Source organism: Microtus pennsylvanicus, chromosome 2 (genome assembly GCF_037038515.1).
Source record: "Microtus pennsylvanicus isolate mMicPen1 chromosome 2, mMicPen1.hap1, whole genome shotgun sequence".
Taxonomy (NCBI): Eukaryota; Metazoa; Chordata; class Mammalia; order Rodentia; family Cricetidae; genus Microtus; species Microtus pennsylvanicus.
The window spans coordinates 55,187,953-55,204,556 of record NC_134580.1 but is presented as its reverse complement, the minus strand read 5'-3'; the positions used below and the strand labels follow the sequence as shown (position 1 = coordinate 55,204,556).

Sequence of the window (16,604 nt, the reverse complement as noted above, 5' to 3'; positions counted from 1 at the left end):
GTCAGCAGCGAACCTCAATGACTCCTGAATCATTTCCTGCATCCAAAATCCTGGTCTACCAGCAACTGCCCTGATTTGTATCAGTGATAGAATGTTCCGTCAAACTTGTAAGGTAAAGTAAACCTGTTCTTCCTCATGTTGTTTTTGGTCCTGGTGATTTATCAACCCAACAAAGCCTAACTAAAATATTTGGTAAAATGGTTAGACCAGAAGGCCAATGTCCTTTTCCAACAGGCAAGTGTGCTGTCTTCTTTCCTTCTTTGATGGAGTGCTTGTAACACAATCAAGAGGAAAAAGTGACTAAGTTATAAGAAGACCTACATTGCAATTAAAAATGTGTAGATAAAAATGTTTCCTCTAACACATACACGTATATTTTTATATGCAATAATAACAAAATCATAACCACTAAGCTTTTTTCTGTTCATCAAGATTGAAGTTCATCTACTTTTAGACATATGTAGGCCACATTCCAGACATCTGTTAGTTATATTACTGTTCATAAACCAGTTTACTGTCCAGCCTGTGTGCACTTATCTGTGAATTTGGATTCTGGGAGATATGTTGTTATCAGGAATGAATGAGATTTTGTATATAAAGCCCCAAATAAGTACAAAATGGGGTTCTCGGTACTAACTGAAACTTCCTTCATGATGAGCACAATTTTTTCTCACTAAAGAGTTTAACACTTTGGAATATCTGTAAACATGGCATTAAAAATTGTTCAAAACATGCTTCATATTACTTGATGTTACCCATAATATATTTATACTCTATGTGCCCTTAATAACTAAATTGTCCGATTCAAGCAGTAGTGTACAAGTAGATCATCTATTGTAAAGGCAGATTCCTTCAAGTATTCATGTCATTCATGTCATGTATGACAGACAATATTTCTACAACTTTAAATGACCTATATTATAACAACATAAAAATAAACCACTCATTTTACAGAGAAAAGTTTTATACAAATTTCCCAGGAAAGAATGCAGAAACTAGACTTTTGTGCTATGAAGTCACAGATACTTAATCTCTAAGCACATTATATGTTAGTAGATATAGAGCCCCAAAACAGTAGCCATTTAAATCATTCACTCTGTATTACAAATATACAAAAATCAACTGTGTTTTTTAATTATCCTCAGAAAGAATGGGGAATAAATACTTCCTTGACGACTTATTCATACTTTAAAAGATTAAATGAATTAAAAGAAAAACACAGAAATGAAATAGGAGACATGAATGATAAATGATAAATAAACAAAACTGCTAGAGATTGAAATGAATGTTCTCATAGAAGCAGAAATTTACTATTTCAGTGAAACAAAGCCAGGACTATTTTTTTTTCCTTTGGGTGTTAGATATTCAAATTCAAGATCTCATACTTACACTTACATGAAAAATGCCCTTCACCACTAAGCTATCCCATTAGTTCCTACACCTTTTTCTGTTTTTAAAAGTATAATAAAATAAAACTTATGTATCAAATTAAATATGAATTATAAAATGTATTTTATATTAATAGTTGTATTGCCTACATTACTATATATTATTTTACATTATTTTGTATGTTAATATCTCATAATCATATAAAATAATTACAAATTAATTATCCATGGCATTATACAATCTGTTATTAATATACTATTTTAATACTGTAAAATAATATTATTTTATTAATTCATTACTATATATCATTTATAAAATAAAATAAACATTCATTTGTTTCCTATTAGAAAATCCTGCAAATAATATGATTTTATGGTATTCCAGGTTTTAGTAAACCAAAGAAGTAATAAGAATAATGTTTCAAATGTGGATAATTCCACATCTGACCTCATATAATTAGTCTCAGTGGAAGTTCAGGTGCACAAATAGCGATGTGTTAACACATTAAAGCCATATTTCTAAGGTTTATACGAAACAACAATGAATTGTGCAGTAAAACTGCTGTCTCCTTCCTAAGATACCTCACTAAGTTAATTTAAATACGCACAAACTAATATAATTTCCTAATCTGAAATACTTCTGTTCCTGTGCATTTTGAACTATGGCTGTTCAACATGTATAAGACTTTATGATAGAATTATTTCTTTAGTTGAATCATTTTAACACCATCATTATTTTCAGGATTATTGCTTAGACAATGGGAAAAAAAACCTGGCAGTTTATGTACACAATATCATATTTTTCCAAGTATATTTTGTTTTACCTGAGGTGAAATAGGAAGATCAGAATCTATATTTAACATAAATAATATTAAAAATAACACACAAACAGTAAATTTTTATACTTAATATACACCGCTTCTTTTTGTATTTAGAAATCAAATACAGAGAGCTTACTTGAAAACTGAATTGCAAATCCAGATTTGCTGATGTAAAAGTCCGTATCAAACTGGATAGTCACCACGTTGAGCGTGCTATGAATCCCATCAGGAATCAGAGATCCACTAACTTCTTTTAGTAGCATCTCATTTTCTGGTGGACCATCCCAAACTCGGAGTATATCATGTGATGCTTCTGTATCGAAGGCAAGAAACTGTAGGCTGTAGGGGAACCACATGGCTTTGATTATTTTAAGGAAGGCAGAGAATCATGTTAACAACAGAACAGAACAAACACATATTGTTGCTTTGGCTGTCTGCAACTCTTCTTTAAAGAATAAATCATGTAAACAGCATGAATTACCTGAAAGAAATTTTTGAACAGAAAAAAAAATGTACTTGCTAAGAATGGGATTAACTACATTATTTCATCATTATTGCTAATTAAAGAAATATGTGTTCAATATTTTCAATTTTCATCAATTGCAACTGTGGTTACAAGAGCAGATACTCATAAAGGACCTCCTATTTGCCACTTGCTTTGAAAAATGCATTACTAATACTTTGTCTAACTGCTATAATGACCTTATGGAGTAGAAACAATTTTGATCTCAAGTTGAAGGATATAATAAATGGAGTTTATACAGATGAAATAATTGTTGAATGAGTGGCTGAGTCACGATTTAATTTAATTGTTTGAATGCACGGTACATACCTTTACCATTGTATCAGATTGAAGCTATTTGGCTGTATGTTTAATCTGTACAAAATTATCAGTTACTTTTGATAACATTGTGAATCTTAACTAGACTATGCATATGGTTTATGTATGATATGTGAACTGTCAAAGTTTTAAATTTTGTTCACATATTAATATCAAAAATTATTTATTGATAAAAATATTCCAGAGTCTTGCTAAATTTAAATTTTAGGTGTAATAATTAAAATATTTAACTAAAACTGTGTATGACTTATATTAAATATCCGCAAGTTGAGGACAGATCCATTATTCCCTATAATTCATTCAGTAAAATCCATTACCTTGAAACCTATCTGAACTTCATTTACACAATTAGCATATTTCTATGCTATTTTAAAGCCATCACTACTTTTAATCCTGTTGTGAGTTCTGATGAAGTAACTAGCTCAAGTGTCAAGGACAAATGGTTCAGTTATTGATTTATACCCAGTCAAAATACTAAAAGCAAGGTTGCAATGGGAGTTTCTGAAAGCCTGCCGAAACCTGATGTATAGATTTGGGAGCCCATGGTTTGGAATTTCTCAGACTGCTAGGACATGAAAATGTGTGAATTTCCTATCAAAAGTCAGGAGGAAAGAAAAAGCAAGCATAGTTAGAGGATCAGACAGCAGACTCTTCAGAAATGCCAAGACCAGGGAAGGTAGCAACTGTCGAGGCCCATAGTGTTTGTTTCTTCTTAACATTAGTGGGGTAGCACAGCATGGTATAGTTATGAAAATGATGGGTCCAGCATCTTAAGTCATTGAGAACTGAAAGAGCATAGATCATAAGAAACATCACAAACATTCCCAACTCCAGTTGGAATTATATCGATGAAAACTTCATGTCCAGTTATCCCAGCTGTCTAGGAAGAAGGAACGGATTCTCGTGATTCTTTCTTATTTTAACCATACAGAACTTGTTTTCCTTTATGAAGAAGGTTAAGCATGTGGAAAATTAATGATACTGATCAATATTTATATAGTTACTGATCAGAAAAGCCTAAATAATTTGAAGAAAGTGAAATGCATTTACCTTACAATGTTTCCTGGATCTACCTCAATCATCCACATGCAGCGAAGGTTATTATCATATGGAAAGGGATAGCCGGGGGACAGGATTCTTCCTGATGATTCTCCTTTGAAACGACCCCCACATTCAGCTGGTGACACAGAGCAACATTTCAAGTCCAAGTTTCTTACCAAACTCTTCAATCATTATATGAATTACGTAAGAGTGTGCATGTTCACATTAAGAAAGATAAGATTCACCCTCAATCTGCTTGAAAGTAAATATTTATATAAACGTTCTTAAAATTTTAATTGAAACAAGAATATATGTATAATAAAATGACATGCTGTCTCTCAGATCACATAAAAGATTGAAAACAAACCAGATTGTGGAATAAACAAAAGGACACACTCGATGTCTGTGAACTTGGCTCCCTAACATTTCCAGATGTGTTGTTAAAAATTGCTCATGTTAAGAGGAAAGCAGATGGCAAGCGCTCAGTGCTCAGGAACGGCCAGCTGAATAATTCATCCAGCACCCCACCTCTGTGAAAAACACATTCCCGCAGGCAGCCTAAGTTCAATTGTCCGTTTATTTCACTCCAACCGTTCTAAACCTCTTCCCTCCAGCCTTAAAAGTCAAAGAGGGATTTTTATTAGATTCTTTACTTCAGTGAAACATAGCATAGATTTGATTAAATATGGCCTATAATGAATTAAAATGCAGGCGCTGTCATATTGTATAATTAATATTTTCTCTTTTGAAAGACTCTTTCTCTGTTTTATACTTTTTTTTTTAACACTGCCGGGAGTTTGGAAGTGATGCTGAATGCACAAGGCAACAACCTTTCTGGACTGAAGAGAAGGGTAAGGACACTAGGAACTACCGACCTTTACAACGACAGTGGGCTGCATGTCCCTGCAGGACAAGAAAACCCTTTTCAGTGCATTGTATAGTTATTATTTCTACAAATAAATCTTCTCTAAAACTAAATAAATACAAAAACCTATTTACTTAAACATTTGAAGAAATTCTTATATTTATTTTGGTTCTTTTTTTTCTTTTTTCTTTTTTTTAAGAAATGAGGTGGAGATGGAAGAATAAGAGTGTATAGCTTGTACCGTGAAAAGACATTCTAAATTAAATCAACTTTGTGTGTGATGTGAGAACAAACTCTGAAGGGAGATGTTGGCAGATCTTTGTGAGTTTGAAGCTAGACTGGTCTACTAAGTGAGTTCCAGGACAACCAGGATGTTACATGGAGAAAACCTGTCTTGAAAAATCAAACCCAACCCAAACCAAACCAAAAATAAAATAAAATAAAAATTGAAGACTAAATGATATATGACCCATGGAAATTTTTCATAGTGGGACATTTTGCTTATTACCTTTTCATTGTGGCTAAGTCTAGAGTTATATATAAAGTTTTTCTTCTAACTGTACCTCACTCTTGTTCTAGCCATATATCCAACAACATAAAGCCAACAAAATATGATTAGAAGTCAGATTTACAAAGCTTTTTAAATGTCTTTGATAGTGGTATAAGAGTATTTGTTTTTAAAAAATAATAAATCTTTGTAATTATTGTAATAATTACCTTGCATTATTTTTATTTCAGTAGTTGGCATTTTCTTTCACATAATTAGAGTCGCATGAATGCCTCCTTTTCCCTGACAAATCTATTCCATTTATCTTGCTTATTTTCTTTTCTTTAAATTGTATGTTACACAAATTAAAATTTGTTTCTATTTAGCATTATTAGAATTACTAATAAAACGGCTCAAATTAAAAAGTTTTATCTCTGGTGAAGCAGACACGAGTGAGGAATGCGGCTTACAGGATCCTCTATGGCTTGTTCCACTACTTTAAACACATCTCAGGACCACTTGCCCAGATGTGGTACCACCATAATTATGCGGAGATCTCCCATTCCAACCCTCAGTCTTGAATAAAAATCCCCCTCCTTATGGCATAGGCTAGACTGATAAAGGCAGATCTTCAAATAAGGTTCTATATTTTCAGGTTAATTCTGATTTGTGTCAAGTCTGGAAAAACTAACCAGCACAGTTACTATTACATCTGTCTGGTTTTTAAAATGAAACAATAATTAGTCAGACATAATGTACAATAAGTAGTGGACATTTCTTCTTTGTCTTTTTGATTTATCACTATTATAGGCATATATTACTTTGAAAATGGCATTGACATTAAGTTTATCTATTAAGATAAATGCGTTTTAAATAGTTTTGTTTTGTAAATTATATTGCATCTTGAATTTAAATACACATTTCTAAAGTTTTAATTTGCAAATATCACTTTATGCTTTTATCTAAAAGGTGCTGGTGTGGTATGACTTAACACCTGGGCCCATAAGAATGGCTTTGGTTGTGAGCCTAGCCTTTAACAGCTGAACCATCTCTCCAGCCCATTGGGCCTATTATCTTAAGGCACATGTTTCAAAGAGAAATACAAAATTTGTTTGATTTAGCATACAAGTTTCAGAAAAATAATTGCCTATATAATATGCAGATGATTGAGTAAAAATCTTTGTGTTTTGCAGATCCCCAAACAAAGCCATAATAGATATTTAAGGTTAATCAGAAAAAAATGGTAATTTTAGATCAGGTAGTCGAGCTACTAGTCATCAGTGAGGAGCATCATGGACACAGAATTTCATTGTCTGCTGCCACAGACATGGTCAGCATCATTCATGTTGTGTTTGTCCTTCTAGAGTTGTGTACCTTGATCATCTGTCATTGAAAGTTTATTATTCCTTTGATGTTATCAAGTCACAATACTGGTTTAGATACTAAAAGCACAATCAAAAATATGATCTCTGATCAATTATCTTTCCATTTGATCACAATCTTTTCTTAGAAAATGTTTTCAGCTTTGTTTAATATACTCCAAAAATATATATGAATTTTATTTTAAGGAAATTATGGAAATAAATATTTTCTAAGTTTGTAGTTTTGCAACTGTTTGGTGATTTTTAAAACCTTCAATGTTATTTTTTCTGAATATATCTCATATTTATATTGTCAGTGGGTCATTTTTCATAGCCCATGCAGGTGGTCTGATTATTGGTCTAATGCTTGATTTTTGGGATTTTGTTGCTTAGTATTGATTATTGTGTTAGGTATTAGTACCATAATCTACTTAAAATTCATATGCCATCTGACAATAAAGCACTGTGATTATATCTGGTTTACATAAAACCTGTTTGTCTCTTTGGGAATCAATGTTTTAATAAGCCATCAGACGGTACAAAAGCACATCTAATGCATTGTGCTTTAAAAGGCTTCAATGTGTATGCAGTTTTGTGCATTTCAATTAAACCTCAGTAAAGCTGTGTTAGAAGAGTACACATCAATTTTATACGCATTGGCAAAATACGGTCAGGAATGACTTGGGAATAACTGTTTCTCTTACCTTCTGTAGACTTAGGGTTTTCTTATGTTGTTTTTCTGTTATTTCAGATGGAACTCTTTGATCTTTTCAACAATGAATCATGGGAACATCTATGAATATCTGTTCCCGTACTCTCAGTCTCCTATGCTAATTTATTATCTGCCTTATAATAGGAATAAAATGATATTGAACCAATGCAAATTAGAGATGTGATGATCACTGTAGCTTCAGGTAGGGGATCTCTCTTATCTATGAATTTTACAGTTCTTTTCATACTGCAGTTTATTTTCTTGTTGTTTATACATAAGAAAACCACTATGTTTTCTAATGTTTTCAAAGGGGCTTAGACACATATGAGATGTATTTGAAGTTACTGCAGATAATTTTTTGCTTTTACATTCATTTGGATTCAGAAATGTGCAGATTTTTTTTAAAAAAATCATAACTGATCAATGAGATTCAATTAAATGCAAATGATGAAAAATTAACATTCTTGAAATGAGTCAACTATTTTTTTATCAAAAGCAAAAATAATATAACTTGATATAGACCACAGCAACTCCCTAAGCACATGCCTTTGTCATATTAAGCAGAGAACTCTTTTATTCCACTTTTGCTTGGGGTGAATTGAATTTTTTGAAACTTCTTATGAGTTGTATATGGATGAAGCTACCTACAGCATGAGTATGTTAAGTAGTGGTGTATTCATATAATCCCATCAACACACTTTATAAAACTCTGAAAGAACATCCTACCAATGCAGGAAGGCAGAGGGTAGTCCCAGGCCCTTCTCTCCCCAGTCATGCACTTGAGAAGGCTGCTTCCATGGAGAGTGTAGCCTGGATTGCATCCATAGATGATGGTGCTGCCAGCAAAATGGCCCTGGTCACTGATCTTGTATCCAAATTGAGGAATGCCTGGGTCTTCACAATGTGAAAGTTCAAAACCTGGGAGAACAGTACAAATTACTTATTGGAAATATTCTGAAACATAATTTGAGATTACATAAATTGTTTATTTCATTTATCCCTTCAAATAGGATTCCATTTCCTACTTGGAATACTCCTATCATGTCTAACATTATTAACATTTAATAAGCACAGAAAGCTTTTGCTGAAACATTTTTATTTTTATTAGAATCTATTAGTTATAAAGTTTACGTATCAGTGTAATGGCAAATACCATCAAGTTCCTGTTTTCTTTAAAATTGATATTGTTCTAGAATACTATTTTAAGATGTTTACATTTGTTTATGCTGTGGAACATTTATTTTTAATGATGCAAAGATGTATTGCATTCTTTCATGTTGCATTTGTTTAATTCTGTGAAGCTGTGATTCTTTGCCTGTCTAAAACACCTGATGGTCTAATAAAGAGCTGAAAGACCAATTATGGGGCTTGAGAAAGGATAGGCAGGGCTGACAGGCAGAGAGAATAAATAGAAGGAGAAATCTGGGAGAAGAGGATCAAGGAATAAAAAAAAAGAGAGAGAGAAGTATGCTGCGGCTAGTCACCCACACAGTTAGCCATGCAGTTTCAGTGAAAGTAAGATATATGGAAGTAAAGAAAGGAAAAACCCAGAGGCAAAAGGTAGACAGGATAATTTAAGAAAATCTGGCTAACAACAAACCAAGTTTTAATAATAAAACTCTGTGTGATTTATTTTGAGCTGGGTGATGTGCCCCCCAAGGAGTCAAAGAGTGAAAAACAACCAACAACTTGTTATTGTTAATACTAGATTAATTAATTAATTAATAGGGATTAATGATGCTAGACAGTGGTGGCACAACCCTTGAATATCAGAACTTAGGAGGTGGAGGTAGGTGGATCTTAGTGAATTCAAGGCCAGCCTGGTCTACAACGCAAATTCCAGGACAGCTAAACCTACACAGAAAAATCTTGTCAAAAATCTCAACAACAACAAAATCCCAAAAAACAAAAATTGAAACAAAAATAAAAAACCCCAAACCCCAAAACAAAACAAAACGGAAAAAAAAAACACAAAAATCAAACCAAAACCCTAAAGGGTTAAAATCTGATTCCATGTGTTCATGTATTTGCATACGTGATCCCCAGTTGATGGGACTACTGGAGGAGGTTAAGAATCCTTTAGTAGACAAATGTGCTGGTGGAAGTGTGTCTTTGGTGATGGACTATGAGGATTTATAGCCTTTCCTTGCCTCCTGCTTTAGAAACATGACCAGCCAGTTTATATGCCCTGTCCGCTTCCCTTTACCAACTAACTCTTGCTCTCTGTAACTACAAGCCAAAATGAAGCCTTTGGTTCCTTAAATTACTTTTCCTGGTGGCATTTGGTCACAGGAAAGGAGCTAATATGACAAGAAACATTGTTTGCTTTCATCTTGGCACAAAGCATCCAGGATGCTTGGAACCAGCAGAGTCCAACCAAGACCATGACAACCTTTGCTTTGCCCACTTAGACAGGTTCTACATCACCAGACTGGCAAATATGATACTTCCCATCGTAAGTTTGCCATATGATATCAGAGAAAGGAAATGCATAAATAAACCTTGGGAAAATTCTGATCTGTTCTTGGTATTTCCTAACTTTTCACATCCTGAATTCATGAATAATCACTACCACCACCACCTGGCTTATACGTTATATTAGTTATCAAAAACTGCTAAGTATGGGAGTTATGGGAGTGCAGTCCAGGATTCTACATGCCTGCTATGATGTGCATTTTAATTTTGTTTCTAATAAATCTCTCCGCAGTTCCTTACTGTATCTGAACTCCTTCTCTGTGAGTAGTAAGAACATGGAAACATGTTAGGCTTGTAATCTTGACAAGCTCAGATCTGCTTTCTCACTCAACATAAAAGGAGACTGGTTGCCAAATGAACTGATCATGTTACTAAGGTATAAAAAATATCACTAGCTACAGTCCATCACATTCTAAGAGAAAGAGACTGAGCCGAGGGTCTATGGAGTTATCTCTTACAGGGACACAATCAATCAGGCATATGCAATAGAATTTCCAACAAAATCTTATACAGAGTGGCTCAGAGAGTATCCTGGTGGATAAATGCGTTCACATGCTGAAAGGATTAAGGGGATAGCAGCTCCGGCAGTTGTTGTTCCCTTCTGGGCCTCACCAATATGTCACTTATTTGCTTATTTATAAGAATGAATGCCTTTCATAATGAATCAGTAAATATAAGTAAATATATTTCGGAGAACTTTAGCAATGTTGTAAATCATTGAGTCACAGAAAGGGATAATAGGAATTCTCTGTTGGTTCTTTTTATGGTTGTTTTTGGTTTTGAATTTTGTTTTATCTTTTTTGTTGTTGTTGCTTGTTTATTTTTCTTATTTTTTGCTTTTAGAAACAGTTTTTTTTTTCTTTTTGTATAGTCTTGGCTCTCTTGGAAATAGTTCTGTAGATCTGTGTGGCCTCCAAAGCACAGAGATCTGCCTCTGACTCCCTAGTGCTGTGATTAAAGGTGTATGGCCCCACTGCCTGGAAGAATTCCCTGTCTTAATACCAGTCAGAGAAGTAACATACATTAGATCCTCAGTGTCAAATCCTTAATTCACACTATTGAATTCTAGAGCGTCAGAAGATACTTAATGCTTGTATGTTTACATAAATAAATCTTGTATAGCTCTGAGTGCTGAGTTACTCCTATCATTGTAGGTTCAGAAAATGGGATTACCAAGAGGCCTTGTCTCTCCTAGGGGATTTCAATGGTTCTCTTCTTCTTCAAGCCAGAAGACAGTTGTGCACATTTAAGTTCATATAGACACTTTTATTTCTTTATTTTCTTCTCTGTTGTCTTCTATTACTTGTACTTTTTTTTTACAGTACCTACCCAGAACAAATCTTGGAACATATCAGATGTCTCATGACATTAATGAGTAAGGATTTAGAGAAAAAATATCTACAGGAAAGTAAATTAAGGTAATATTGATTGTTTCAAAAGTATATTTTGAGATAAATCTAAAAAATAAAGGCCTCAAGGATTCTTTCTAAGATTTAGCTTGTGGGAACCTTATTCAGTTGGAAGTGTAAGCATCTTCAAGGAGAATTATAAAGGAGGATAGCGATCATTGAGTCACGTCATGGTAGTTGTAACAAAATTCACTGTATACAGTCAAGTAAATGAGTATTTCAAATAAGACACTGCAGAAGTAAAAACTGTGTTTACAGGCACACTTTGCTATATCTTCATAGGTAGTACAATATTTAAAGACTCTCTGATCAAAAAAGACCAACTTTGCATTCTTCCTACCAGACCAGATTCTTCTGTCTCGGATTTAAGCTGCAGCCTTTTTTCAGTTTTGTCATATAATTCTTTACAAATCAAAATGAAAATCAAGCTCTGTTTTGAAGATTTCTTCTCAAACTAATTTTTCCTTAATGTGCACATTCTGAAAGTGTGATGGGGGATTGCTCGTGATGAGAAGAAGTGGAGATGGTCTTGCTAATGACACTCCTTCACAGACGGAGACGCAGGCAGACAATACTCTTTATGCTACAGAGTACAACATAATCTAGTTCAATTTGCAAGACTCATTGTTGCTCTGTCATAAATATTCACAAGTGTCTTAAATTTTACAAAACAGCTCAGCTGATAGTCTTTTCACTGAAAGCTCATACTTGAAACTGACAATTAAATAAAGACATGAATGAGGCATCAAATATTCACTGTAGCTGGTGGAATTTAATACTGTGATGAAATACAAATTTATAGAGTACAAACTGAACTCATTATTAACATTGTCTAAATGCTTCAGCTTTTCCGTATAACTTAAGCTGAGAACTCATTTCATGTCACCATTGAAGATATTGTTTATTACTAATTTACTTTAAGGTATCATTTGAAATTTATGACATTTTATCAAAATATCTACTAAGGTTCATTGATACTATCATATTCTAATATTGTATTCATTTCTTTTAGGTCAGCATTCAAACCAATGCCATATTAACTGGTTCTCATCAATAATAATAATAGAATTTAAGAAATAAATATTATAAAATAAAAGAAATCTTGTATTTCATTTTACCAAGTCTTTTCTTTTTGTTTTTTTCCCATAAAATCTTTTAATATGTTAATCAGGTTATTCTCACACATTTTTCTATATATCCATGTATCTTTGGTGTGGGAGGTTCTTCTGTATAATGTTGCTTTTATTGGTTAGTGAATAAAGAATCTGCAGAGTGATATTTGATTCTGTGGGCTGCTAAGATAAACCAATATAAAGGTATCTTGACTTCAAAATTTGGATCTAAGGATTTTTTGCTTTTGAAAAAATGGTTCTGATTTTGTTTCCATAGAAGATGAGAACCTGTGGAATTTTTCCAGACTAACGTGATTTGATGGTCCAAGACCCCCAGAAAGGTCACTGTAAATACACCCTAAAATTACTTTGCCAAACAAAAATCAGGAAACAGTTTGGAGAGAACTATGCCCAAATTCCCAAATGTTGTTTATAAATGTCTGTTTATATTTAAAGGGAGATATACTATTGAAATGAATAATTTGCATTAGTATGAGTCTTAGTTTATTGCTACAAATGTTAGGTCAATTTTGATATATGTATATTTCTGCTCTTGATTAAGGTGTTTTTACAGCTTATTTAAAAATGTAATATATAATTAATGTATAATAGGTTAATAGATAATCAACTGTAATAATCAAACTTATAGTCATGTTAGGTTTTCTAGATATATAGAGATATATTTCAGTTATATAGATAATCTTCAAACCTTCCAAAGACCTATGGATTTGGCATTTAAAACGTTTTAAGAACTTAGGACTTTTCATGACAGTGAGAAACATCTGCTCCTGCCAGCATCAATCTACTTCAGAAGGATGATGGGCATTGAAGAGGCTCCTTATAAAGTTGGTTAGCCATTTTGGCAATAAACTGTTCTTTTCTGGACTGCTTAATGGTATGCTGTGTGAGCTGAACACATAGGACCCACAGAGAAAAAAACTGCTGAACTTGCCTAAACGTGAGACCATCTTTTGGGGTTCCTGCTTCATAAAAGAGTGCAGACATTCTGCAGGACCAAAAACAAACAAACAAAAAAATAAAACATGTGACTGACAAACTGACAATATAGGTGGAACTGTCTTTGAAATTTCCTGCTTCATGGGAAAGTCTGCCAGCTACTACGGGCCTGTAGGCTGAACAATGATGCTCCAATGTTACAGAAGAACTTTGGGTGACTCCAGGTAGCAAGATGTCTCTGTCAATCATAGAGTTTTGGAAGTTGCTTACACTGCACTCCCTGTTTACTTAGGTAATATTATATCTTTCTGGAGTTCTTGGTGGAGTTGAAAATAGATAGTTATAATTATAGCTTTCCTTAGTTATGATAAAAAATAAAGTAGATATAAATGTTGTACCTATAATTCTTGCTTGATACCTATTTTGTTATATGTAATTTCACTATGCTAAAATTAAACCCTTCCTCTTCATTTAAAAAAAAATGGAAAATGGTGTGGGAAGTCCTTCTGTATATGTGTTGCTTTTATTGGTCAATGAATAAAAAATCTGCCTTGGCCTCTGATTGGGTAGAGTAGAGCTAGGCAGGAAAAACTAAGCTAAATGCAAGGAGAAAGAAGGCAGAGTCGAGAGACACTATGGAGCTGGCAGGGTGAAAGATACAAGCTGCTAACCAGAACCTTGCCAGTAGGCCATAACCTAGTGGTAAAATGTAAAATAATAGAAATGGGTTAATTTAAGAGATAAGAGTGAGAAGGAGGGAGAAGATGAGCAAGGAAGTCAGGACCAAGAGGGGTGCACCCACCCATGGAGACAGTGGGGCTGATCTATTGGGAGCTCACCAAGGCCAGCTGGACTGTGACTGAAAAAGCAGGGGATAAAACTGGACTCTCTGAATATGGCGGACAATGAGGGCTGCTGAGAAGCCAAGGACAATGGCATTGGGTTTTTTTTTTTTCTTTTTTTTTTAAATTTATTTATTTATTAAGAATTTCTGCCTCCTCCCCGCAACCGTCTCCCATTTCCCTCCCCCTCCCCCAATCAAGTCACCCTCCCTCATCTGCTCTAAGAGCAATAAGGGTTCCCTGACCTGTGGGAAGCCCAAGGACCGCCCACCTCTATCCAGGTCTCCTAAGGTGAGCATCCAAACTGCCTAGGCTCCCCCAAAGCCAGTACGTGCAGTAGGATCAAAAACCCACTGCGATTGTTCTTGATCCTACTTCATGTTCTGGTTTTGTGGGAGCCTAGCCAGTTTGGATGTTCACCTTCCTAGACCAGGATGGAGGGGGGAGGACTTTGGACTTTCCACAGGGCAGGGAACCCTGACTGCTCTTTGGACTGGAGAGGGAGGAGGAGAGGAGTGGGGGGAGGGGGAAAAGAGTGGGGGGACGGGGAGAGGAGTGGGGGGAGGGGGGAGGAGTGGGAGGCTGGGAGGAGGCAGAAATTTTTTTTCTCAATAAAAAAAAGAGTGAGTTAGAAATATGCATAAGCTAATAAGACAAGCAGTGTTGTAATTAATACAGTTTCCATTTGTTTATTTCAGAGCTGAACAGCCTGGAACAAATAAGCAGCTTCCAATAACAAATTTTGGCAATATAGTCCAATTTCTGTGCATTTCTATATGTAAAGCACAATAAAATCTACTTTATACAATTTTGTGAGAGTTTATTGTTTAGTTTTGCTCTTTATAACTTGGTTTGTTTTGCATTTGCCCTTTATAATGATATGAATTGGGACATACATATTAGCATGAGAATTCCTGAGGAAGTGTCTCATGAAGAGCAATGACATCTAAAAACTGCTATTTAGAAGGAGCTGGCTCTTTTGCATATATACCAAGGCACAAATTTAATAGAGTGCTGGGCATACAGGGAACAGAACAGGCTAATTATAACCATTTATTTAATTTAATATACAAAGCCCTTCTTGCTGTGGTGGCCTGGAACAGTACTCTCTCTAGAGAAGACTACTTGGGCATTAGCAATAAACTTACACTGCTGTAGCTTCTGTAACTTTTACCTTCACATTGTCTCAGTATGTTTCCTAGGATCCTTTACAAACCTTCCCCTTCCCTGACTGTAGCTGAGTCTATGAACTCCATTGCCCCTGAAATAATAACCATCAATCTACTGCATAAAATCCTCTTTAGTTTTGAAAGTAGATGATCAAGTTGAGTGACTGCATTCCTTAGAATAAAATGCAATTTTATGTAAATAGTGGATGGAGATAATTGACATTAATATTTACTATTATTATTTGTTTGTATCAGTTTTCTTTCCAATTGATTTTTTTTTTTTAAGGAAAAGTGAGGGAACATGAGGTTGGGTAACTTAGGTTTGGAAAATCTGGGAGGAGTTGGTGGAGAAGTTGTTTGGAAAGAATGTGTTTAAAAAATAGGGTGTGCTTCCTTGTGGGCTAGTTTTCATGATACGAGTAGGCACAATCCAAACTTCCAAATGAGGGAAGCAACAAACAATCCGACCTGGTTATGGTGCCTGTGAACCACGACAAGGAACAGCATGGCACGATAACCCAAAGGGTGAATCAGTGGCAAGCATACCTTGGTGGTAAGAAACATTTGGCTATTTGGACTTCATACTCACTCAAGAATGGGGAAATCATGCCTGGTATTAGAAATCTAGCTAGCTACCCAGGGCTAGTGAAGCCAGAGATCTTGTAGAACCGACAACCATCACTTTACTAAACAGATTGAATCACTAACTGCATTCTGAATATTCGGCCTTATACCTACAGGTAAGTCTCGTCCTCATTTTTCATTAGGAAAACTTCTTTTTATAACAGATGGGGGGCATCATAGAAGGTCAGAACCAATACAGAATGCAAAGCTGTGGAGCCTAGTCCTAATGAATTCATCAACAAGCCACGCCCCACACCTGAGGCTCAGAGAATAAAGTGGAAGTGGAGGTGGAAGATTGTAAGAAATCCTGGATCTGGGAGTTTGTGTCTCCTAACGATGTCGGACTCTACACCTAGGAAGTCTCAGCAAAATGATTGACTACAAGAGAGCTGAACACGGAAAGCAATGACAGAAATTTCAACATGGACCGAGGAAAGATCACAAGACATCAACCCTTCACAAAGAACTATAGACGATGAGAAATCATCCCTGAAAATGCA

The 16,604-nt window shown here is 34.7% G+C and overlaps 1 protein-coding gene across 1 annotated transcript in view; it reads right to left on the bottom strand.

The window, feature by feature from the left end:
• Nucleotides 1–16,604, bottom strand: part of Csmd3 (CUB and Sushi multiple domains 3) — a 944,903-nt gene that overhangs the window by 261,533 nt on the left and 666,766 nt on the right. The window contains exons 25-27 of the mRNA XM_075961035.1: nt 8,243–8,434; nt 4,101–4,227; nt 2,346–2,548 (exon numbers count right to left, since the gene is read on the bottom strand). Coding sequence (XP_075817150.1) covers nt 2,346–2,548; nt 4,101–4,227; nt 8,243–8,434 — 522 coding nt within the window. The remainder of the gene's footprint in view (nt 1–2,345; nt 2,549–4,100; nt 4,228–8,242; nt 8,435–16,604) is intronic.